The 24771-nt window shown below is 40.4% G+C and overlaps 1 protein-coding gene across 2 annotated transcripts in view; it reads left to right on the top strand.

The window, feature by feature from the left end:
• Nucleotides 1-2359: 2359 nt before the first annotated feature.
• LOC103462977 (protein kinase C beta type-like) overlaps nucleotides 2360-24771 on the top strand; it is a 90749-nt gene continuing 68337 nt past the window's right edge. For both annotated transcript variants that reach the window (XM_008406066.2, XM_008406060.2), the window contains exons 1-2: nucleotides 2360-3870; nucleotides 4301-4332. In XM_008406066.2, the coding sequence (XP_008404288.1) occupies nucleotides 3707-3870; nucleotides 4301-4332 (196 nt within the window). In that variant the 5' untranslated portion in view covers nucleotides 2360-3706. The remainder of the gene's footprint in view (nucleotides 3871-4300; nucleotides 4333-24771) is intronic.

Genomic DNA, 24771 nt, shown 5'->3' with positions numbered 1-24771 from the left:
CAACATTGATTCAATGACACAGTTTCAACGGTTTGATTGGATGATTGTTTGATGGTTGATCCACCGTCATTTGTCGACTTCAACCAAAAATCAACAATTCTAACTTTTTCAACGTTGATTTAACATCGTGTGCTATCTGGGTAGCTTCTTCCTGTTATTGGCACCTATTGTGGTGGCAACCAGAGGACCTGCTGGTATACTGCTGGTATACACCAGAGGTGATGGAAACTGTCAGGCTTAGTTGTCCTTGGGGACTCTTAAAGTAGCTGACAGGTATCAGGTAGCTGAGGTTAAGGAAGCAAAGACCATCACATGCTTCTTCAATGTTTCATGAGGGACCAGTTGGAGAGACAGACTGGGATAGTAGTCCCCATTTTTAACATTGAGAACCGGTGAGTGTTCCAAATACCAAGTGATACCACTTCTCATCATTCCTGGCAAAGTTATTCTGGAGTTTTGGACTGGTTGGACCGGAACATCTCTAACCATGCAGACTGATCCTGCAAGAGACCCTTCCTGCTCATATGAATTACGAAAACATTTAATTTTACTATGAGATAAATAAAGTGGGTTTTTAAATTTTTTTTTTCTTCAAAAGTTTTGTCAGCTCTACTGGCCTTTGACAGTTGTCAGACAGGAAAGCAGGTGTGACAGAGGGAGAAGACATGCGGCAAAAATCAGGCTCACCACTTGTCATTGCTGCTGTTTGTAGTGTTCATGGACTGGATCCCAAGGCAGGGGCGCCGCCAGAAATCTTGGGCCCCCCGCACAGCTACTGTTACAATTTTTTGAGTCTATTTGACCCATAAAAAGCGTCACAATTTTAAAGGCTTGCATCTGCCTTGCTTTCTATGGTTCAATACTGATACTAGCACAATATTTACAGCTCATGAATTTTACATCCAACAGTCCTCATCCAGTATGCAAGTAGGTTGCTTGCATTTTTTCCATTAGTTTTAGATACTGAAATGTCTCTCCCCATGAGCAACAGTTAAAAGTAACATGCAAAATACACATAAAACAACCCAGACTTCTCAAAAATGCTATGTAGTTGCATTTTACTCAAGCTGCAGTACATAACTTTAATAAAAAATATGTTTTCTCCATATTTGTTAAAGCTGTCCCCTTGTCATAGCAGTTTGTTATGAGACAGATAATCTGTGAAAACAATCAATCTCCTCCGTCTCCTTCCTGAATTACTAGGCCTGTCGCGATAAACGATAAATCAATTATCGTCTCTTCCTGCCTTTTTTCTTTCTGTTGATGACACTGATTGAAAAAAGGCTCAGCTCCGGTGCTCTGCACTGACCCTCCCTTCCTATTTCCTTAGTGTAATGTCCAGCGCACATTACACGAGTTGTCGGTCCATTTCCAAAACCTGAGACACATTAGTCGACAGAAATCCCAGGTATAACGGTTCGATCGGGTTCGTCGTGCCATGTGGTGTCCAGCCACATGGGCACAAAATAATGGCTACAAGTCCAGTTAACTCATTTTAAAACCAGGTATTAATCAATGCTTTACTAGAATCTACCTGTGATGCATGTGGCTAGAGTCAGCGTAAAGTCCTGACTGAATGAAAATCATTATAACCTATTTATGTCACTTTAACGAAGAACAGCTGAAAAGTTACCGGGTTTATCAACTGCGGTTGCAATTTGGCTCCAACTCCTCTCCTTGTCATTTCTATATTCTTTGCACGAAATGTTGAATAAATATTAATGTTGTTTCTACATATCATCTCCAATGTCCGCTGGATTTCGGGTTGCGGCATGTCAGCTGTTTGGGATTCCCCTCCGTAATTTCCCCTCAGAAAGCAGGAGGAGAATCCGGCTTTCTGATTCTGGGTGACTGGATTTAGCTGTAAAGATGGGATAATGGGTTCCATCATCCTTTGGGAAGTTCAAAAAAAGGCCACTGCTTCTATGCATTGAAAAGAGTAAGTTGAGGTGGTTTGTGCTTCTGATCAAGAAGCTTGCAGGGAGCCTCCCTGGGGGAGACTCAGAACTTGCTGGAAGGACTATGTATGCCTGGAAATGCCTTGGGATCCCTCAGAATGACCTGGAGGAGAAGAATGTCTGGGGTTCCATCATGGACCTATTGCACCTGCGACCCAATTTCAGATATTGAAAGACATTGGATGGATGGAGTCTAAAAACAATGCTCTTTAGCTTTGACCCTTTGTGGCTTACCTTTCTTTAGAAAGGCATCTCTTCTTCAAAACACCTGAGTCAAATCATCAGGTCATTAGCAGGACTGACCAAACTTGACTGCATGCTGGGGAGGTAATTCAGCCATTTGTTTGTTGGAACAGGAACACATCTAAAAGTTGCAGGACTCTGGCCCTTAATGGCTGGAGATGAAAGCCCCTAGGAAAGCAATAAGATAACATTTGTGTACTTAAAATCTTTTAATCTGGCTTATATGCTCTTTGTAATTTGGAGAAAATTAAATTTTGGGTTTCCGTTAGCTGCATGCAAACAGTGCAGCAAGAAAGTACCGTTACTAAATACAGGCTCTGCCCAGAATGCTGTATTCCTACTTGCAATTGGAAAGTTGAGTTAAAGGAAAAAATGTGTTAGAAAACATCCCACTCAAATGTTTCTATTTTTTGGGAGTCTGAATATTATGCTTTTGTTAACTGTAAGCCATAATCATTAAAACTGATACACTTCATCTATTGACTAAACCCAAAGCCAGCCCAAGGCAAAGTGAACCAAACAGCTGCTTAGGGCCCCCAGGCTTCCAGAGTTCCTGGCCATAAGAGCTTGAATTTTAACATAGACAATAGATCTGAAATTTTAACATCTATATATTGAGAATGAAAATACTATCAATAGTTTCAGCACCAATTAACACTTAAATGTAAGATTGAAAGTAATTGGCTTACTTTGTAAAAGAGCAAGAATAATCTTCATAGTGTAACTGTTGTGTCTTTGTGTTTGAGCTTGGTATTGTTCATAAATACTCTCAACCAGCATGCTCCATGTGCAGGCCTCATATCCTTAAACATGTCATTCTGTAAAATGAATCTTTGTATTTCACTTTTGGGGTTGCTGAGATGAATGCAGTGGTGAATGACATTCTGATTTACTGAAATGCATCTGTATACTTCAGTCAGTGTCAGATTATTTATTGGGTGTGAATCTGAAAAAAATATTATCCAGTATTTCAGTACAAAATGTACCCAGCTAAGAGCAGCTATCTGAGCCTGAGTGGACCCTGCAGGCAAACTGTTTCTCTGCTGAGGGACAACTCCATCCTGGAGAGAATGTGTGTGCCTTCTGTAATCCACTCTGTACTGTGAAAATATGCGGAGCTCGAGGTTCAACTTGTGTTGCTGTAGACTGTGCTCTGCGCGCGCATGTGTGTGTATCTGTAACAGTTCGAGTGACCAGCGCGGCAGGTTGTTTGCGACGGAGATACGTCGCTGCAAGCAGCGACACTTTGAGAACAGGGAAGCCGAGACGCCGGAAGCAGCAGCAGACGCGAGGTGGACGCAGACAGTAAAAATCACCGGCAGCACGAGCGACAGACACCGAGGCGGCCAGCGGGGAGGAGAGACGGAGGAGGTGGATGAGGAGGAGGAGGACGAGGAGGAAGTACCTGCACCCTGACTCGTTTTGCCCCGCCGCCTCCGTCACGTCTCCCTCCCTGTCGTCGCTCTCCTCACCCCTCGTACCTCTCGGACCGCTTCCTCGTTAAAATGGCTGACCCCAACAGCGACGGTGAGGTGCCGGAGAGCGCGCGCGGTTTCGCCCGCCAGGGAGCCCTCCGCCAGAAGAACGTGCACGAGGTGAAGAACCACAAGTTCATCGCGCGCTTCTTCAAGCAGCCGACCTTCTGCAGCCACTGCACGGACTTCATCTGGTGAGTGTGAGCGCGCGCTGCGCCGAAAGGACACAGGTGATTCACTTGCTGCTGCCGTCTCTGCGGAAGGTCTGACCGGTCTCTGCACACCAGCGCCGCAGTGCTAGAATCTGTCACCATAAAACACTGCGATGCGCCATTCAATGCGACAGCACCGCGGGCCTTCGACAGAGGGGCAGAGATGCGCTACCTGCAGCCATACAACACGCATTGCTGCTCGGCTTTCTTATTTTACTGCATCCCCCCTCCGCCTCCACCTACACCAACCTCTGAAACTGGTGGAGGAATGCTGCTGGTTGCATGGGGCCCCGCCGTTGTTGCTGCTGGTTCTCCGTGTGCTGATTAATGTTTGCGGCTGGTTTATCTTTATATGTAGGGTATCTCTGTCAGCGAATTCCTCAAATTTCTCATTCCTGTCCTCTGTCCACAGGGGCTTTGGGAAGCAGGGATTCCAGTGCCAAGGTAGGAGCTCATTCACAAATCAGATATGTCTGCTGTGGGTGTGTGAACTGATGTCTGCTGTCCAGGAGTGCATGGCACATACGGTTAAATTACTTTTTTTTTTTTTTGAGGATTTGACATCGATCACTGAAAAATAAACTATGCGAGTACTGAATTGTTTTTGAGTATCAAAATGAGTCGGAAGGGGTGAAAAGGGCAATTTTGCCTCCATATGGCTGTGTGTGTGTGTGTGTGTGTGTGTGTGTGTGTGTGTGTGAACTGATCTTCATATACAGCAGCACCTCCAGAAAGTGTTTAAAGGGAGGACACACCTGTTCTGCTGCGGCATACCTTAAACCAAAATACATTTCTGGAGCTTACATGGAGAAACAGCTACTTTAATAGATAAATGTTGCCTTAAATGAATTTAAAGAGAAAGGTTAGCAAACTTGAAGAATTGCATGTCTAAACAACAAAGTTAATGTGAGAGCAGTAAAGGAATCTTCAAGAGATCACAATGTGTTGCTCCATTCCATTTTCGAGGAAGAATTCCTAAATACAATCAGCAGCTTGATTCTCTCAAACCTTTCTGATATATATATATAATTTTTTTTTTTTTTACCAGTTTCTTAACCGAGTTTGACTGCACTGGAATTTATCTGCAATGTATCTGTCTGAATCTGTAAAGTGCATTTAGATATGGCTTTGTTTTGAATGGGTGCTTTATAAATAAGTTGATTGATTTAAAGATGAATCGGTTGAAACATTAAGACAGTTAGAGCATAACATTCTGGGGTCATTTATGTCCCTCAGTTTACATTAAAACCTGTGAAAAGTTGTGACCCAAAAATAGCAAAAACAAAATTCTTAATTTCAGGAATATTTTCAATGTATCAACATAAAACCTTCAACAAATGATCTTTGATTAATATCCTGCCTTCATTCCAGGAGCTCTTAAAAATTCATGGCTTGTTGGATCAAATCCACACGTTAATAAATGGCACAAGCTTCCATGTCTGCAGTTGATTCTTCATCTACGTTTTCTGCATTGTGAAAGTTATCGGGAAAGAGTTGTTTTAATAATTGTTTGTACCAATGACGTGTTTTTGTGTTGCTAAAATTAAAATGGTGATCAATATATCCTTATTGCACAATACTTTTGCCATTAACATGGCAACAGGGAGAATTCTGCTTTGAAAAAAACATGCTTTTACTTTCATACTAACATTCAAGAATTTTGATTCAAATTATTTCCAATATTTGTTGGAAGCCAAACCTTTTGCATAAAATATGTTTGTTACTGGATGATCAATAATGTCTAAACGATTTGTGCTGTTGGTCAGTTAAGATGTTAAAATGTTTTTGTTTACCTTCTTCAAATTCAGAAGTTTCATTAGTATTTGGTAGATTTGCCTTTTAAACTTATGACTTGTGTCGGACAAGCTTTTCACAATACAGGGTTTCCCCCAGAAAACTTGTTAAGCCCGTTGGTCGGGCGCCGAGGCGCTCCACCGTGTTTTTGTATTAAAAGATGTTAAGTAGACAATAAAAGTAAAAATATCAGTGGGTAATTATATGTTATGGGAAAACATTGTCAGTGAACTGCTATATAAACCCACAACCAGTCTTAAAAACAACTAATCAAAATATACAATTAAAATGAATATCAATTATGTCCACTTCTGTTAAATCCAAATTGAGCTTCAGGGGCCCCATAAATGCTAATATTTTAACATAGACCACCGATATATAAATGTAGCATTTGTTTATTGAGATTATCATTGCTGCTAAATTTGACATAATGGTTTCAGCAAATATAAATTAAAAAACTTTAAATGATTTAACATTTATATGCAAGATTTTAAGGAGCTGGCAAGTTTACTTTGTAGAAGTTCAAAGAATAATATTCATAGTCAGATTGGTTTGTTACCACAACTACAATCTGATGCTGAGTTTAATCTTTCAGTTTCAGCTCCGTTTGTTCACAAATACAAATTAGTAAACTGCATTTATAATTTATTGCTTTTTAGGTTTGCCAGTTAAACTACTCCCCCTGTCCTAGATTTCACTCAATCTAACACAGAACCTGTTAGAGGTGCTGATATTTTTTAGCAACAAAAGGGGCCCCTAAGTCAGATTCAGCTCCAGGCCTCATACAGCCTTGGACCGGCCCTGCATGATGAGGTAATCTGCTGCACTACGCAGAGATGCCCAACAAACGGGAGATTTCATTCAATGCTGCTAATGTGGCTTKAGTAGTTCTTCCATTTCGTGTCTTGAGTTTTTAATAAGGAAACACAGGAACCATTTTGGTTGGTGGAGTTTATGGACTTGTTTTTCAGATGTCTGGTGGCCGCGTTCATTAACTCTGTCTGACTAAGTGGGCAAAACATTTGATACGGTTTGGTGCTTAGTGTAACCGGAAAAATTATTATTAATAATAAAATAATATAAAATCAGCGTGATGCGTGACTGCGAGGAGAGGAAAAGCTCCTCACCGGGTTAAACCTGCACGATGAGTGATTAGCGCTGGGTCGTTAGCCACTAACGCACCGGCTAACCGGGAACACGGACCTAAGCTTTATAGGGAAGACAGGACCAAACGCTGGGCAGCGTGTTGAGATGTAAACGTCGCATAATGTTTTGTTCACAAACACAAATCATTCTCACCTCAAAGCTCCTCTGAAAGCGCGACTACATGTTATTCCTGCGGTTCACGTAGAGCTGCGCAACCAGAGCTAACCAGAGCTAACCAGAGCTAACGCGGTGGGTTTAAACTCTTACCTTAATCAATAACTCHTCATAACTAATCAYAATTCCTCACAGGGGGTTGATGTAAATATCCATAGCGGTCAGTCTGTGTCCAGTTCGAGTGAAAGGAGGAGCGGGATCCGCGCTGAGGTCAACTTTAGACATCCAGCTGCTGCAGCGCGAGGCAACGAGCAGAGACCAGCGCTGTGATTGGTCAGGCTTTAAATGCATTAACTATAAACATATCTTCTATAAACACATCTTTTAGGAATAAATCTGCTCTGATAGTGAAACGCTCGGAGCAACAGAAACACTTGCAATGCGGCTTAAAAAAAAGGCGATTTTTTTTTTTATTAAAAAAAAAAAAAAAACAACCAAAAAACCCCAAGAAAGGCTTAGCCTGGCGGTGGCCCTAGTAAAGCATGGCGGGCCGCCAGGCCTATAACACACTGGGGGAAACCCTGCAATAGTTTGCTTGAATTTCAGCCCAGTCTTCCCAACTAAACTAGTGCAACTAAATCAAGCTTTTTGACTCACACACACTTTGTTGGTTCTTCCAACAAACTTTCCATTAGACTGAGATTCGGACTTTGTGATGGAAACTCCAGACCACAGGCTTTCAAATCCACAAGGCTCTTTAAACTGTAACCAATTTGGCAGTATGATTAGGGTCACTGTCCATTTGAAAGACCCAATGGTGCCCAAACTGTTACTGCTTGGTTGACATGATGATGTGCAGGGTTCCCCCCCCCAGAAAAATTGCCATCCATCCATCCATCCATCCATCCATCCATCCATCCATCCATGGATGGATGGATGGATGCATACATACATGTATGTATGTCCCTAGTGAATGTTTTGGGCAAGAGGCAGGGTCACCCTGGACAGGTCACCAGTCTGTCGCAGGGCACCCAGGGGCTCAATAAACGCTAATATTGTAACACAGACCACAGATACATTTATTTATTGAGATGATCAATGCTACTAAATTTGATTTAATGGTTTCGGCATACATAAATTAAAATATTTAAAATTGTTTAACATTTAAATGTAAGATTTTAAGGAGCTGACAAGTTTACTTTGTAAAAGTTCAAAGAACAATATTTATAGTTTTTGTTACCACAGCAACAATCTGATGCTTTGAATTTAATCTTTGAGTTTAAGCTCTGTTTGTTTAGAAATACAAATGCAAAAAACTGCAATTATAACTGTTTTTTTTGTTTGGCCAATTAAACTACTCCCTTCTCCCAGATTTCACCAAATCTAACACAGAAGCTGTTAGAGGTGATTATGTTTTTAGCAGCAAGAGGGGCTCTTAAGTCAAATTATGCTGGAAGCCTCATACAACCTTGGACCGGCCCTGCATGATGGGGCCGGTTAGAGACGCGCAACAAATGGGAGATTTTATGAAATGCTGCTAATGTGACTTAAGTAGTTCTTCCATTTTGTGTCTTTTGAGTTTTTAATAAGTGTCACAGAAACTGTTTTGGTTGCTGGAGTTAATGGGAGGAGATTTTCTGATTTCTGCGTGGCTGTGGGCATTAATTCTGTCTGACTAAGTGGACAAAGCATTTGGTATGGTTTGATGCATTGTGCAACCGGAAAAATAATACTAAAAATAATATAAAACCAGCATGGTGCGTGACTGCGAGGAGAGCGTGAAAGCTCCTCACAGGGCTGAACCTTCATGATGAGGTTAGTGCTGCCCAAATGGGAACACATGCATAAACTTTACAGGGCAGACAGAGCCACACGGTGGGCAGCGTGTTAAGATGTAAATACCCCACATAATTCTTAGTTCACAAAAAAAAATCATTCTCATCACTCCCTCAACTCACCTCTGAAAGCGCCACAAGTTATTCCTGCAGTTCACATAGAGCTGCACAACCAGAGCTAACACGGCGGGCTTTAAACTCTTACCTTGACGTCCAGTTTTCCAAAGAATCATAAGCCCCTCACAGGGGCTTGATGTAAATAAATATCCATACAGGTCAGCCTGTGTCCAGTTTGAGTGAAAGGAGACGCGTGATCCGCGCTGAAGTAAACTTAAGGGATCAAGCAGCGGCAGCGCGGGAGGCAACGCACAGAGGTGCCAGCTGTGTGATTGGTCCATGCTCCCGGCTTTAAATGCATAAACTATAAACCTATCTTTTAGCATTAAGTCTGCTCCGCCAGTGAAATGCTCAGAGCGAGAAAGACGTTTGCAATCCGGCTTAAAAAAAACCCCTGACCTGTTCCTTCCTCACGTTGTTGTCTGACATGTGAAGTGCACCAGTCCCTCTTGAAGCAACGAAGCCCAAAACTGATTCTTCCACTCCTGTACTTCACAGTTGGGATATTATTTTCTGATATGCAATCTCCTCAAAAGTAGAATATAAAAATACCATTTGTTGACCCAGTGGGGGACGTTAAGGTCTGCGGGAGCATGCCCATTCACCCAAAGGTAAAAAATAAGAACAAGAGGCTGTACAGCAAGGACAAATTTCCAACATAACAATGCTCATAATGCCCAAACAGTTATATTTTTAGATTTATTAAACACAGATCTCTAAGCATTGGATTTTGTCCCTGAGTTATTGCAAACCGTAATGTGTTGCTGTTGGAGTAATTGCTTCTTCATTACTGAGTGGCAATTTGGGTCATGTTGGTACAGGACTTTCATTGTGGAAAATGATATATTACCAGCTTCACCTGGATTTTCAGAGTTGCTGTTATTGTTTCAGGGTATACACTGTGTATGTAAATATGTTTTAAATGCAAGTGTATGAAAGCATTAATTAAAATGCTTCTTGGTTCATGTAAATAAATCTACTAATCACAAAATTTAACAGCAACCCTCAGCTATGTTGCAAACAGGGTCGGAAAGTAATGTACATAACAAATGACATCCTGAATTACCTCTTTGCAGGGCAATAAAGGCTGTTTGTATTCTACTCTATTCTGGGTCATCCAAATTTCTTGAAACTCCAACCTGAACTGGTTGACACAGCTTATTGGCCACTGACCTGCTGGTAGTAGTATACTGAGTATAAGTGTCACAATGAGCAATAAATCAATTAATCACATGGTAATTTCCATTATCATGAATGTTTTTGTTGTTTCATTGTTTCTACCAAAGACTGGATGATAAAAGTCTTCAGTCTTTGGTCCCAGTTAGCCTGGCTATTTGAAGAACAATTTTGTTTAGAAGCTACTGTTTTCATTCCATCTGTTTTGGGTGTTTTGATTATTTATTTTGCATATTTAAAATGTCTTCCAGATCCAGTGTTAAATGTTTGTTGAAAGTTTATTGATCTTTGAGAGGGTGTACTTGCATTTTTTTTGCCATTATCATCATGTTACTTGACAATGGTCTCACATTATTGTTTATCACAATAACTTTTGTGACAATTCATCCAGCAAAAGTTATTGCAACAGGTCTAACTGTAAGTATTTCTGTCTGGTGAGAGTCGTAGGAAGTCCTGGAAATTTGTATGGGTAGCCATGGCCCATCAACCCCCTTTTTTGTGGTTGCACCACTGGTGCTGTTTGCTCTGGGTGTGTGAAATGCAGGTTTGCACACTGTCAGTGAACTGTTGGCTCTCTCATTGAGGGCATCATTGTTTTGGCAAGCAGGTGTCAAACCTAAGGCAGGCTGTCGCCAGCGTTGCTAAATGACAGGAAGAGGCTGAAGGGAGACGGAGTGAAATGTAAGAGTAGAAGAGGAGAGGGAGCAGGCGGTGAAAGCTGAGATGTCTGAAGAGATCATGGGAGGGAGATGCAGCAGAAAGTTAGATTTCTCGACAGATGCATCTCGACTGGAGTTGTGAAATGGTGGGCCTGTGTGTGTGTGTGTGGGTGGCTGCTCATTACAGTCATTGGTGAGTGGGTGGGTGGGTGTCTAGACATGGACGGCTGCACAAAAGGGTTTTCTAAAACATGCCCTTGCAACATATAGCATCATCCCTTCACTGCTGTACTGCTATGAAAGTTGTTCTGCTCCCAGTATCACTTCCTCTTCCTCACTGGTCCATCAAACACCCACCTGAACTCATCTGGCCCTGGTCATGTGACCAGCTGTGTAAGGTTCAGGAAGAAGGCAACTACAGTTTCTGTGTTAGCCTCCCTGGTTTGGAAGAGTAAACTGAAGTAACTTCATTTCCTGAAGCTGGAGACTGATTTCTTTTTGACAGTCCTGGTGATGCTACTGCAGGAAATGAAGTTGTGGGTAGAGAAAACGTAACACTTCATGTGTACACAGTGTGTGGTGAGTTGCCCTGAGTTGATAGCACATGTAGCGTACACACACAGTGAGGTAGCTCGGGTTTCCCGGCTTGTTTCCATCTGATACCAGAAAACAGAAAACTCCTCTTCATGTTGAAAAGTTTTTGCACAAAAAACGAGGATTTTTTTCTGTTGTGTGTGACTTAAACTCTTGACTAAAGTTCAGAGAAAATATATAACCTTATCAGTTATGCATGCAGCCCAGGAAACTTATATACATGCATCCACAGCATCCACAGTATCAGTCAAGTCTGTTCAGTTGTTAATGTCTGCAGGACAGCTGTCGAATCAGTCCTCTTCCATCCTAGTTGTGTGGGCTATAATTATTGATTGATATGCATGAATTGTTTGCATTAGAGAAAAATGGTATATTTGACACAAGTACGGTGTAGAAATAAGAGTTTTAATTTTCAGATTAGTGATACCAGAGAAAGCTGCTGTCTTATCTGTCACAATAACTACTTTTGCACCCTAAGCTACACGTGATATAGATGTACACATGTATCGACAAGTTGAAAGCAGCAGGAATGAAGAGCATACACACTGTTAAAGTGGCTCCTTCAACTGGATTTACTGCTCTGTCAACAATGTGAAAATTTCCTTCAGGGTAATTTATTAAATTATTATTTCTGTGTGAGGTAATTTAGGTTAGAATTCCAAAAGGTTCAACTAGAGAGTGAGAACCACTTTGATGGATGGATGTTGGAGGAAATGATGTCACATGCACCAACAGACACGCGTTTGCTCACTTGGAAACCTCAGCTGAGATGGTCACATGGTCATACATCGACGCAGATTAATCTTTTTAATCTCAGGCATGATCATCTGAGACCCAACATTTAAAAAACTAAAATCTAAATTTTAGTTTTAGTCCCTGCTCTCCCTATGCATTGCTATGGGCAGGCCCCAACAATTCCAGCAGAAATTTTACGGGGCCTGCCAAAGTGTGCCCATCGGATTTTTAATAAATCATTCTGATGCTAAAAATGAGCTATAATGCTAAAGAAAGCTGCAATGTAGTCAATAACCTGCGGGGAGTCAGAAGCATGTTCACTAAGCTGTACTTGTACCATTTAGTAAGTTGCATAAGTTAAAATGAGGCAAAATGCTAATACTGATCATTTTTATTTAAAACTTCTGTGTTTAAGATCTGTCTCGGTTTCACTTTGATGAACAGGGCCACTTCCTTTAGATTGCTTGTCATGTCTTTCAGTTCTGATTCGTACAATGTTTTGAATGGAATGTTTAACATGGAGTATGTCTGCATCAATTAAAGGCCATGGATGGAGCAGAATAACCAAATGGTGTTCTGTTACATATCCATCGCTGTTGTCTATGTTTAAAAATCAGGTTTGTCTGTAGCTGACTATTTTTATCTTATTTGTTTATGGGTCTTATTTTTAGCACATTGAATATTTGTGTGCTTACAGATTGCAGAAGGCTGGTTGGAGCCAGGGTTTGCGTTAAAGGAATATTTTCCATAATGGACGTATGTTTTTTTTGTTTTGTTTTTAACTTAAGAATGTGAAGCCTGTCCCTCATTTTAGCAGGTTATAATTCACATCCTTGACTGGTGCACATGTGCAGACATGCTAAACTTTATGTACACAGTTCATCACAGAGGCAACCAAAATCAATCAATAAAGAAATCATTTCTGAATATCATCTCATGGACTCTGAACTAAATGTGTCTTGCTTGCTGACCAGGAGCTGACAACATGTTGAAGAGTTGTGGACCGGACACTTTGGAGCGTCTGGTTCACAGGTGCAATCCAAACGCGTTTAATTCCAGTCTCTAGTACATACAGAACAGAGAAAACTAAAGAGAATGCAACAGGGCCATGCAGAGACCTTTGGAGGGGCGGGGGCTCAAAGTTAAAAAGGGGCTCATTGAATAAGATCTTAAAACACTGTACAATAAAATAGCAACAACCCATTCATATAAAGTCAACTAGTACTGAATTAAAAAAAAAAAAAAACAAGACTACCTGAATAATGTGGTACATGATGTTGGTCTTTTCATCCCAACTGATCACGTTCCCCTGCATATTGAAGCTTCTAACCTGGCAGCTTTACGCTCTTATAAAAATACTGTTTGATAGCAGAAACAAAGTTCAAGCTGAGGCCATTTCTGCCGCCGTCTGGGGGTTCATGCCGCAGTCAAAGAGCTATGGAGCGTCCAGGTGGCTGCACTGAATTGAAATGTAATTACATGGGATCCATTCATAATATGTTTAGTTTATGATGTTCCAACATGCGGAATTGTGGTCACTGTAATAATTTGACTAGAACATGTCCAGCTATCCAAGATGATGCAGTCATCGGTACCCGCTAGTGTTTGGGGAAAAAAAAGAAAAGAAAAAGTTACACTCGACTTTGTGCAACTTATCGGACAACCTCTGCTCAACTGCTGATGAAAAGTTCTGGGATAATGTTCTGTTTTTTGTTCTTTTAATTCTGAATAACAGACTTAGTCTAAGTGATATTTTTGACATTATTTGCCGTTAATATTGCTAATAAAGCCTGTAAGTTGCTGTGCAGCATTTTCACTTACGTGCCTATTTTGTCACTGTGACTAGTCTACGTCGACCCTATTTATTTATCATTTTATCGCTGACTTTAAAAATATGAGTATATGAATATGCAACCCTTACTTATGGACTTGACACATGGGAGTGACAAACCAGTGAAAGATTTGAGTTTCTCTGACAGCAGACGGCAACAAAAGTTTCATAATTTTCGTAGTGGAGCAAGTTTCTCTTAGCAGAAGGAGGGGCTTGCACCATTCCTGCAAGAACCATAATGCATGCACATATTTCATGCTTACAAAGTTAGGCATAGTGATTAATTGTGATTCAATGTTTTAATTGATTGACCACAGTACTTCAAATTTGATAGCCCCCTGCTATGTCTGCCTTGAAGCAATTTGCATACCTATTCTGTTGAAAATCAGGAAGGCTTTTCCAGTTCCAGTTTTCCAGTTTTAGGGCAAGGAAATAAATTTTATACAAGATTAGTTTTCCCACTGAAAATCTGCTCATATTCTGCAAACTGAGGGCATGCTGACCATTATCTTTTGCAGACTAAATTCTTATATATTTTAAGTTATGAATTAATAGATTAAATGATCTCTTAAATTTAATAGATCATTTATATAACATTAATTGAGGAACCTGTCTATAGCTTTTCTTTATTGCATTTGGCCTACTGTATTGTGATTGAGTGAACTTCCTTCACCTTTTATGGCGCACTGATGTAACAAACATACAGAAGAAACTGTAGAATGTGTGCACAAAGAGAGAAATTGGGTTGTAGGTGCAATTCGCTGAGAGTGGGAGGTGCACAAACAGACTGCTCTACTGAGTTGCTTCATTGGAATGCCAGCCATCTGATGTGGACGTGTTTTTACATGAAGACAGTTTAGGCAGCAAAAAGTATGGCAGAATGTGTGACTATTCTCTGCCCTGCTATTAATCGTTGGTGGGGAAGGTTGGATAAATGCTTAAAAAGTATCCATATATGTCAGAGATTGCTTGTTTTTTTTAGTCTCTTCAGCCTTTTCCCTCTACATTTAAAAGATCCACGATAAGTTATAAAAATAGACCTTATAAGGGAAATATTTATTTTAGATGTAAAAACAATACAGTAATAATACTGTAGGTTATTTAATTTTAATAATTTTTAATGAAATATTGTCACAGGAAAGTCGCCATATTGTTCACACTGCAATGAATTCTGGGTAAATGACATCAAAATTGGTCCAACTGCCTGGCTCCTCCAGCCAAAACAGTGATGAGTAACATTATTAAGCCTTTTCAAATTGAACCGGAGCGCATTGAAATCGATTGTAACGTAGAAATAACAAGAGGCAATGAAGGTGAGGAGGACCAGAGGACTAGGACAGAGTTGGCGTAGAAGCTGGTGATTGCTGCTGCTGCCTCCATCTTCGTAATTAAACGATGAATGAGACTTACCTCTGGTGTATGTACCTGTGTGCTCTAGTAAGTACTTCTATAGCTCTGTGTCTGGTTTGGCAATAGCTGGTTAGAGTCCAATCTTTGTTCGGTCTTTGTAGTGATTTCACATTCAGTACTGGTGGTCTAGCTCCGTTAGCGCTGCTTGTCTTTGACGTTTCTCCCAGCGTCTGTAGCGCTGTGTCCGGTGTGGCAACAGCTGTGCTGTTTAGAGTCTGGTATGGTGGAAACAGCCGTTTAGAGGGGCCTTGGTCGCTCAGATTGGTGGATTTTTTTTTTATTACAGCCAACAGTGACACAGTGTGGCATTATCTAAAATTACACCAGTCGAACACAATATGATAGAAAAAAACTCTGCGGTAAAGTTAGTCTTCCTGTGTTTATTCTATAGATTCCAGTACAAAATGGACCAAAACGCAGATGAAAAAAATGGTGACCTCCATTGGTGAAAAATCTAACAAAATATATACATTTTTGAAGTAATTATGAGTCTGGCGATATCATAAGCGGCAAATCTTTAGTTAATTGGAAAATGACAACATATTTAGGCTAACATGTTCACACTTAATAAATTACATCACTTTGTCTGAACCCAAGGTTCTTACCTAAGTTCATGCTAACCCTAAATTCTGTGAATTGAACGGAAATTAAATGTTGTTATAGCTCATCAAGATTCTTCAAAGAGTTATTGAAGATGGTGATGGCTGTCGGCAGGAAAGATCTCCTGAAGTGGTCTGTACCACAATGAACCTGAAGAAGCCTCTGACTGAAGATACTCTGTTTTCCCAAGGCAGTCTCATGAAGAGGATGGTGAGCCTTTTTAGGTCCTTGGTTCTGATGCTGATCGATGAAGAGATGATGCTCTCAACAAGACTTATAGAAGATCTGCAGCATCTGGCTGCAAACCTTGAAGGATCTTAGCTTCCTCAAGAAGTCCAGTCTGCTCTGTCCCTTCTTATAGACGCTTCACTGTTGTGTCTCCAGTCCAGTCTGATGTCCAGATGAACACAGAGATATTTATATTCCTTAACCACCTCCAGTTCTTTTCTCATGATGGAAACAGGATTTGATCTAACCCTGTTCCTCCTGAAATCAACAATCATCTCCTTTGTTTTGTTCACAATTAAGATGAGATGATTGTTCCCACACCATGACACAAAGCGGTCCACCAGCTCTCTGGACTCAGCCTCTTGTCTATCTCTGATAAACCTGACAACTGCAGAGTCATCTGTGTATTTCTGTGGACGACAGAAGTCCGACTTGTGCTGGAAGTCTGAAGTGTACAGAGAGCAAAGGAATGGTGAGAGTACAGTGCCCTGCGGTGCTCCTGTGTTGCTGACCACCTGTTTAGACACAAAGTCCTTCAGTCTAAGAAACTGTGGTCTGTTTGTGAGGTAGTCATAGATCCAGGTGATTGTTGAGGCCTCCACTTGTGTCTTCTGGAGTTTCTCACAGAGCAGATCAGGCTGAATTGTGTTAAATGCACAAAAGAAATCATTAACATGATCCTCGCAGTGCTGCTTGCTTTGTCCAGATGACAGTGGGTTTGTTGAAGTACGTGTAAAATGGCATCATCAACTCCAACCCCACGACAAAAAGCAAACTGCAAGGGCTCTTGATATGTCCTTGTCTGCTTATTCAGGTGGGCCAACAAGAGTCTCTCCAGGACCTTCATGATGTAGGATGTCAGGGCAACAGGTCGTTAATGACTGAAGGGTGAGTTTTCTTTGGTACTGGTACCAGGCAGGATCTGTTCCACAAGAGTGGAACCTTGTCTTGGGTCAGGCTAATGTTGAAGAAGGCACAGGCCTTCAGAACTCTGGGACTGAAGCCATCCGGACCTGCAGCCTTGTTCTGGTTTAGTCTCTCTAACTGTCTCTTCACCTGACCTCTAGATACAGAGAAGTGAGAGGGGGAGGCAAAAGAAGCAGCAGTATCTCCTGATTTGGTTGAAGACGAACTTGTGGAAGCATAAGGGTCCATGACTGAGGTGGATGATGGAACATCTGAGATTTGATAGGAAAGCAGTGGGTCAGAGGAAGGTGGGATGTCTGTATGACTTGTTCCTGAGCTGAACTTGTTGAAGAATATGTTCAATTTATTTGCTCTGTCTAAGCTTCCATCTATCTGATCCTCGTTTTGCTTCTTCATCCCTGACCACATATCTCTGACATTGTTCCTCTGCAATTTGTTCTTCAACTTCTTTCTGTACTTCTCCTTTATGTCTCTAATCTTGACTTTGAGCTGCTTCTGTATACTCCTAAATAACCCCTCATCTCATTCCCTAAAGGCTCTTTTTTGTCTTTAACAGTTCCTTTAGGTCACTGGTGATCCATGGTTTGTTATTCGGGAAGCATCTTACTGTTATGGTAGTAATGGTGCGGTCCACACAGAAGTTTATATAGTCAGCAGCAACAGATCTGATGACATCGCTTGAGTTATTGGCAACAGCTGAGGGGGAAATGTTAACAATTGCCAAAATAAAACTGGTGAATTCTCTTGGTAAATAATATGATCAGAAACTTACTGCCAAGAGTTCAATGTCTGAACTGCAGAGACGAGACTTCACAGTAACATGCCCTGATGAACCGTCTGTTGTTCATGGGTACTGCTAATCCACCTGCCTTCCTTTTCCTGCTGCTCTCTAAATCTCTGTCTGCTTGTATAATCACGAAGCCTGGCAGAGGGACGTTGGAGTCGGGGATATAATCCTGCAGCCATGTCTCTGTATAACACATTATGCTGCATTCCTTATACGCTTGCTGAGTACTTGTCAGGGTTTGATGTTCATCCATCTTGTTAGCTAACAATTTCACGTTGTCCACTACAATGGATGGTAGAGATGGTTGAACTTCCTCCTTCTCTCAATCCTCTTTGCTACTGCTCTGCAACCACAATGCTTCCTTTTCAACTCCACTGGTATTTATGGCTTGAGCTGTGGTATTATTTCAGCTTTCCAATGTTTATCAGCTGCTCTCTGTTATAAACCACCCTGTCGCTATGGTTACGCCTCATAAAAAAAAATACAAAAAATATTGCCAAAAAATCAGTCCAACCACACAAAATCCAAAACAAGGAGCAGTTGACCAAAAAAAAAAAAACAAAATAAGAAGTGCTCGAAAAAAAACAAAAAAATCTCTAAAAAAAAAAAAAAAGCACAGAGCTACTCCATCCTGCTGCCACCCTCAGGGGCGCAATTCCAGAATACCTGATGCTTTTATTGAGAAGTCACCAGACAGGAAATTGGTGGAAAGAAATGAGCAGAAGACATGGAGCAAAGGTCTCATGGTGGGAATCGAACTGAGGACTGCAACCTCTGTACATGGACCTCTACACTACGCAGCATAGAAGTATTTTAACTGAATAATTTGTACTTGTTTGACACCTGGTCAAACAAGTACAAATATATTTATTTATATATATTTGTACTTGTTTGACCAGGTGTCTTAACACTTTTTATTTTTGAATTAAGATTTTATATATTCCTCCATAATGTCAGAGTGCATTTCTGACCTCCCCCAGAATCTCTGGAATAAATGAGACGTACAGTGAGGTTGTTTCTGTAAAACATTGGTTAAAAATTTTTGAACAGAAAAAAATAAAGTAGTGATTAAATAAATTTTTTATAAGAAATAAGGAGACCTTCCAGTGAAATTTGTAAATTACTGAGAAGGTTTGTTACTTTCTCCTGTTAAAGACTTGTTTATTAGTACCACCTGAAATAATTTGCCTTACGGTTAAAATAAATACTGAGTCAAAGTTTCGAACAAATCAATGCATGGATGTACTACAACTTTCTTTTTGTATTAAAAGATGTTAAGTCGACAGGAAATGTAAAAATATTATTGAGTAATTATACGTTACGGAAAACATTGACAGTGAAACGATATTTAAACCCACAACTAGCCTTAAAAACAACAAATCAAAAAACAATTAAAAGGAATATCAATTATTTGCACTTCTGTTTAATCCAAATTAAGTAGGCAGCTCCATCAGGCCCCCTGGGGCTTCAGGGGTCCCATAAATGCTAATATTTTAACACATAAATTTGATTGAATGGTTTCAGCATACATAAATTAAAAGATTTTAAATTGTATAACATTTAAGATTTTAAGGAACTGGCAAGTTTACTTTGTAAAAGTTCAAAAAACAATATTCATAGTTAGATTGTTTTGTTACCATAGCAACAATCTGATGCTGTGAGTTTAATCTTTGAGGTTAAGCTCTGTTTGTTCACAAATACAAATTAGTAAACTGCAAGTATAACTTATTGCTTTTTAGGTTGGCCTATTAAACTACTCCCCCTCTCTCAGATTAAGTCCAACACAGAAGCTGCTAGAGGGAGGTGCTTTTTTAGTAGCAAGAGGGGCCCCTAAGTTAAATTCTGCTCAAGGCCTCATACAGCCTGGGACCGGCCTTGAATGATGTGTCTATTGAGTTTTTAATAAGCATCACAGAAACTGTTTTGGTCACTCAAGTTTGTGGGATGAGTTTTTCTGATCTTTGTTTCTGATCAGATCAGTTTTTCTGATCTTTGTGCACATTACATCTGGCTGACTAAGCATTTAATATGGTTTGATGCATCGTGTAATCGGAAAAATAATACAAAAATAAATAAATAAATAAATAAAACAATATAAAACCAGCATGGTGCGTGACTGCGAGGAGAGCGTGAAAGCTCCTCACCAGGCTGAACCTGCATGATGAGGTTAATGCTGGTTGGTTAACCACTAACGCTCCGGCCAACTGGGACCACATACTATTAGTGCAGACAGAGCCAGGCACTGGGCAGCGTGTTGAGATGTAAACGGCGTATATAATCTTTAGTTCACAAAGATAAATCATTCTCAACGCTCCCTCAATGCGCACCTCTGAAAGTGCCATTACAGAATGAAGTTTTTCTGTCTGCTTCTCTAATCTGGAACAAACTTGCAGAAAACTATTAAAGCACAGAGTTACTTTAAATCAAATCTAAAAAGCCTTTGCTCAGTGTTGCCTATAATTTAAGAAATCGGAACATCTTAAACTGTGCTTTGGATTCCAACCTTTATTCACTTTATTTATTCTTCTTTTCCAGTTCTAATGGTTTTTGCTGCTATTTATGCTTTCATCATGTATTGGCCCGCTTCTGAAATTTGCTCCACAAATAACCTTGACTTGACTACAGATTTTAATTGACTACAATTTTTCTTTAAGAAAAGATTTAAGAAAAGCATTAAAATGTTTTTTTCTTGCCTTTGTGGCATGAACAGTCACTAATTATTAGAGATGTGCCGATCAGGTTTTTCCTGCCGATACCAATACCGATCACCCATGAGGGTCGATCACCGATACCGATCACATAATTATTATTATTATTTATTTTTTATCATAAACACTACCGGTTACATTTTGTGGAAAAAGGAACCATGAATTCATTTTAATTTAGACAAAACTTGTTTTTAATCACTTTTTCCAAGAAGAAAACTAAACAAAACAGGCATTGTGCAAATTGTACTGCTATCAATAATACTATCTTTAACAGACTGAAAACATATGGAGGCTCTGAAGAGGCTAAATAATGCAAAGAGCCAAAATAAAACCTCTCAACATTGCCAAAAAGTTCAAGTATAAAACTTATAAAACAAATACAGGTTCCATTACAATAAACAATACAGAGTTACTGAATGAAAACTTCCTGATAGCATGGCGGCTAGCTGATTACTGCTAGTTCTGAGTGGCTGTTTCTGACTGAGTGGAGTAATTATGCAGAGCAGGGAGGAGATCAATTATTTTTTTAGAGATTATCTGTCTCATGTTAGGACAGCGAAAGTTTTAATACGTATGTAAAATGTATTTTTTTAGGTTAGATGCTGCAGCTTTAAGCAGAGGTTCAGTGTGAGAGTCACTACCAGGTGGAGCAGAAGCGGCGCTCTGTCTATGAAATATTACTACCTGTAGCGCGTAGCAGCGGTTCAACAGCGAGAGCAGAACCAGCGTCTTACATCGCAGCTCSAAGACTTAAATAATTTTGCGGGTTATTTGTTTAGCTTTCTGACCGTCATGCTAATCTGGGTGAGTGTTTGTAGCTGTGCTGCTTTACCTGCTATCTGATCCTCCATATGTCTTTTTTACTGCAGTGAGCCTCGATGTAGCCAAACTCCGTCAAGTATGGCATTGTTTTTATGTCGTATTAGCTTCGCTGTGTTGATGCATTTTGAGGATTTGTTGCTGCGCGTTTGCGCAGAGTGAAGGAAAGAGGAGACCAGCAGGACAGGCAGGCTGCTAAATGAGATGCAGGTGATCGGTATCGGCAACAAGAGCCAATGAACGCCGATCATGCACTTTTTCACGAAAATCGGCCCGATTATGATCGGTGACCGATCGATCGGCACACCTATACTAATTTTTAATATCAGGGGCAGATGCAGATACATATGTGTGGACATGTGTATGAGACAACAATAAGTGTAAAACTGAATTTACTATTTTAGAGGAATACATTGAGTCACATTTTCCCTCCACGGTTTGTACAGTGAAAACCTGTATGTCATGGAAAGTAGGCCCTCACATTAACTCTTCAACTAATTTTGAACTAATCTTGAGAGGTTTTTTGTAATATTTTAATTCTATAACTGACACTGAGAGCTCAAAATGATAAACCCCAACCATTTTGCTGTACTCCCATCAGCTTTCTAGCTATCTGCTGAACATTTTGCACTCAGTCTGAATGAACCACTGCTTTATGTAAAATTGCTCTTTGACTTAAGTTTTAGTCACCTCACTCATACTAATGATAGTATGCACTTCTGTTTAATCCAGAATGATAGCAAATATTGAGTCTTCTTTCAACAGTAGCAGGTTTCCCACCAAAAAGTATTGTTGCAGTGCTTGTGAAGGCAGGGTTCAATTATTGGAAAAAGATAGAATTTTGAGTTTCATATGGAGTAACATAATAGAGCCGATACCTTCAGATCACAATCTATACACATAAATCACTGAGCTTTTTTACAGGATGAAGCTTTGTATTTTGTGAAGGATTGCTAATTCTAATTCTTGTGGCATTTCACAAAAGACATAAATGAAGCTGTGTCCTTCGTGTACTAAAGTTTTTACCTGAGTTTTGCTCATTCACTCTGTGCTTGTGCTACACAGTGATGGACAATACTTGTTGCTTCATGGCCCAGCTCCATATTTGAGTCAAGCTGTATTGTTGGGTAAAATTTATTCTTTCAAGCCTCTTAGATGGTAAAGCAGATACAAAAGAGAAATTATAAGAAGGGACTCAATGTACCTCAAGTTATCTGTGCCTAAACTCTATTGTAAAATAAACATAAATGGGCTTGCTCTTCCACAGAATCCGGTTTGCCTTTGTTTTAGGTTCTGGTTTGATGACTGTTTTCCTGTGTTGTCTTAAGAATGAAAGTACCATGGAAGATCATAATGAATCAAACCATGTGATCACACCGGCATTCCTCTTTATGGACTGTTTCGAGGAAACCTCACACACACCTATTAAAGAAGGGTTTCTATGTATTTTCCAGGTACAGGGCTGTTTTGTAGCAAAATCAACTGATTATGTTACTTTCAGCTGTTATGAAATATGTCAAAACCTAGGGAGAGAAAATGGTCTCGTAATACTGGATTTGTAATCTTTGTAAACCTCTTTGTTTATAACTTTGGATAGTTACAGTGAAAAATATTTTGTGCATAACTCTGGGTACTTGTAAATATGTGGTCAAATGCACATACAAATATTAAGAAACTGTATATAAAGTAAACGTATACACACACACACAATCACATTTTTCATAAAAATTTAATTTTATGGAAATAAAATTTTTTAATTTCAACCTCACAATTACAAATTAAAACCTTCTCCTATGCCTATGTAAACTTCTTCATTGTGTGATTTTGTTCCGCTTACCTGGGGTCAGGACGCAGAGGTAGCAGCCTAAGTAAGGAGGCCCAGACTTCCCTCTCCCCAGCCACTTCTTCCAGCTCCTCCGGGGGAATCCCAAGGCGTTCCCAGGCCAGCCGAGAGACATAGTCCCTCCAGCGTGTCCTGGGTCTTCCACAGGACCTCCTCCTAGACACCTCACCAGGGAGGCATCCTAACCAGATGCCCGAGCCACCTCAACTGGCTCTTCTCGACGTGAAGGAGCATCAGCTCTACTCCCTCTTGGATGATTCAGATACGAGCATTTCAGCCACTTGTATCCGTGACCTCGTTCTTTTGGACATGACCCAAAGCTCGCGACCATAGATGAGGGTAGGAAAGTAGTTTGACTGGTAAATCGAGGGCTTCGCTTTTTGACTTGGCTCTCTCTTCATCGCAAGACTGGTACAGCGCCCGCTTCACTATAGACGCTGAACCAATCTGTCTGTCGATCTCCCGTTCCATTTTTCCCTAGTCCTTGTGGACAAGATCCCCAGATACTTAAACTCCTCCGCTTGGGGCAGGATATCCCTCCCGACCCAGAGAAGGCACTCTACCCTTTTCCAGCTCAAGACTCATCCAGTTGAGAGTTCACTGGATGAACTCTCTAGTAGTTCATCCAGTGAACTACTGGAGATCACTGATCTCCAGTAGTTCACTGGATGAACTCTCCAGTAGTTCTCCAGTTGATCTCCAGTGATCACATCCAATCAGTTCAGAACCACGGATTGGTTTGGATCATTTTGACACTTTATCAATTTCAACTCAGAGCCTGGAGCAGCTAGCAACTGCTGAAGCTAGGTTTATTGTTGATGCAGTGCGCGTTGAAACGGCCACACAGAGGCATGCGCAGCGCATTGCAGCACCTCGTGCACCTCTGGATCTTTGGGTGCGTTCACACTGCAGCCTGAAGTGACCCAAATCCGATTTTTTGCCAGTTCCAATTTTTTTGCCGGGGCCGTTCACACTGCCAGTAAATGCGACCTGTATGTGTTCTGCAGTGTGAACGGGCAAATGACCTGAAAGTGTCCCGCATGCGCAGTAGAGGGCGCAATGACTATATCTATGATGTGAAGTGAATCAAAAAATGTTTTATTCATTCTTCAAATTCACTTTGTTTAGTCAAAAAGTTGTTACTCCGGTCATTAATTATGTTATATTGCTGTTGACCGTTTGTCGTAACCATAGCAACCAAGTGACACCTCGTCCCCTTTTTCTGTTGCCGTCTTTTACTGCGGTATGTATTATGGTCAGATCTGTGATGTATATATACATATTGTAGTTATAAAATGTATTTTAAGCAAATGTATTGATGTACCGGGTGCAATGGACAAATATTATGATGTTTTGTATTTTTTAACCTATAATGTGTATTTTAAATTTTACAAATTTTAACTGCTCATCCGGAACCATGTATTTTATGTAATGTGAAGGGGCAGAAGCTGGTGAAGTGACCAATTTGATTTCCTCTCTTGTTAGAATAAATACGTTGAACCTGAGTGCATCTGTCGTAAGGTCGACCTGAGACAAACATAAAACATGGAAATGGATGGA

The sequence above is a fragment of the Poecilia reticulata genome, linkage group LG1, assembly GCF_000633615.1.
Source record: "Poecilia reticulata strain Guanapo linkage group LG1, Guppy_female_1.0+MT, whole genome shotgun sequence".
Lineage (NCBI taxonomy): Eukaryota > Metazoa > Chordata > Actinopteri > Cyprinodontiformes > Poeciliidae > Poecilia > Poecilia reticulata.
The sequence above is the reverse complement of the archived record's forward strand: the minus strand, read 5'-3'. Positions and strand labels throughout refer to the sequence as shown.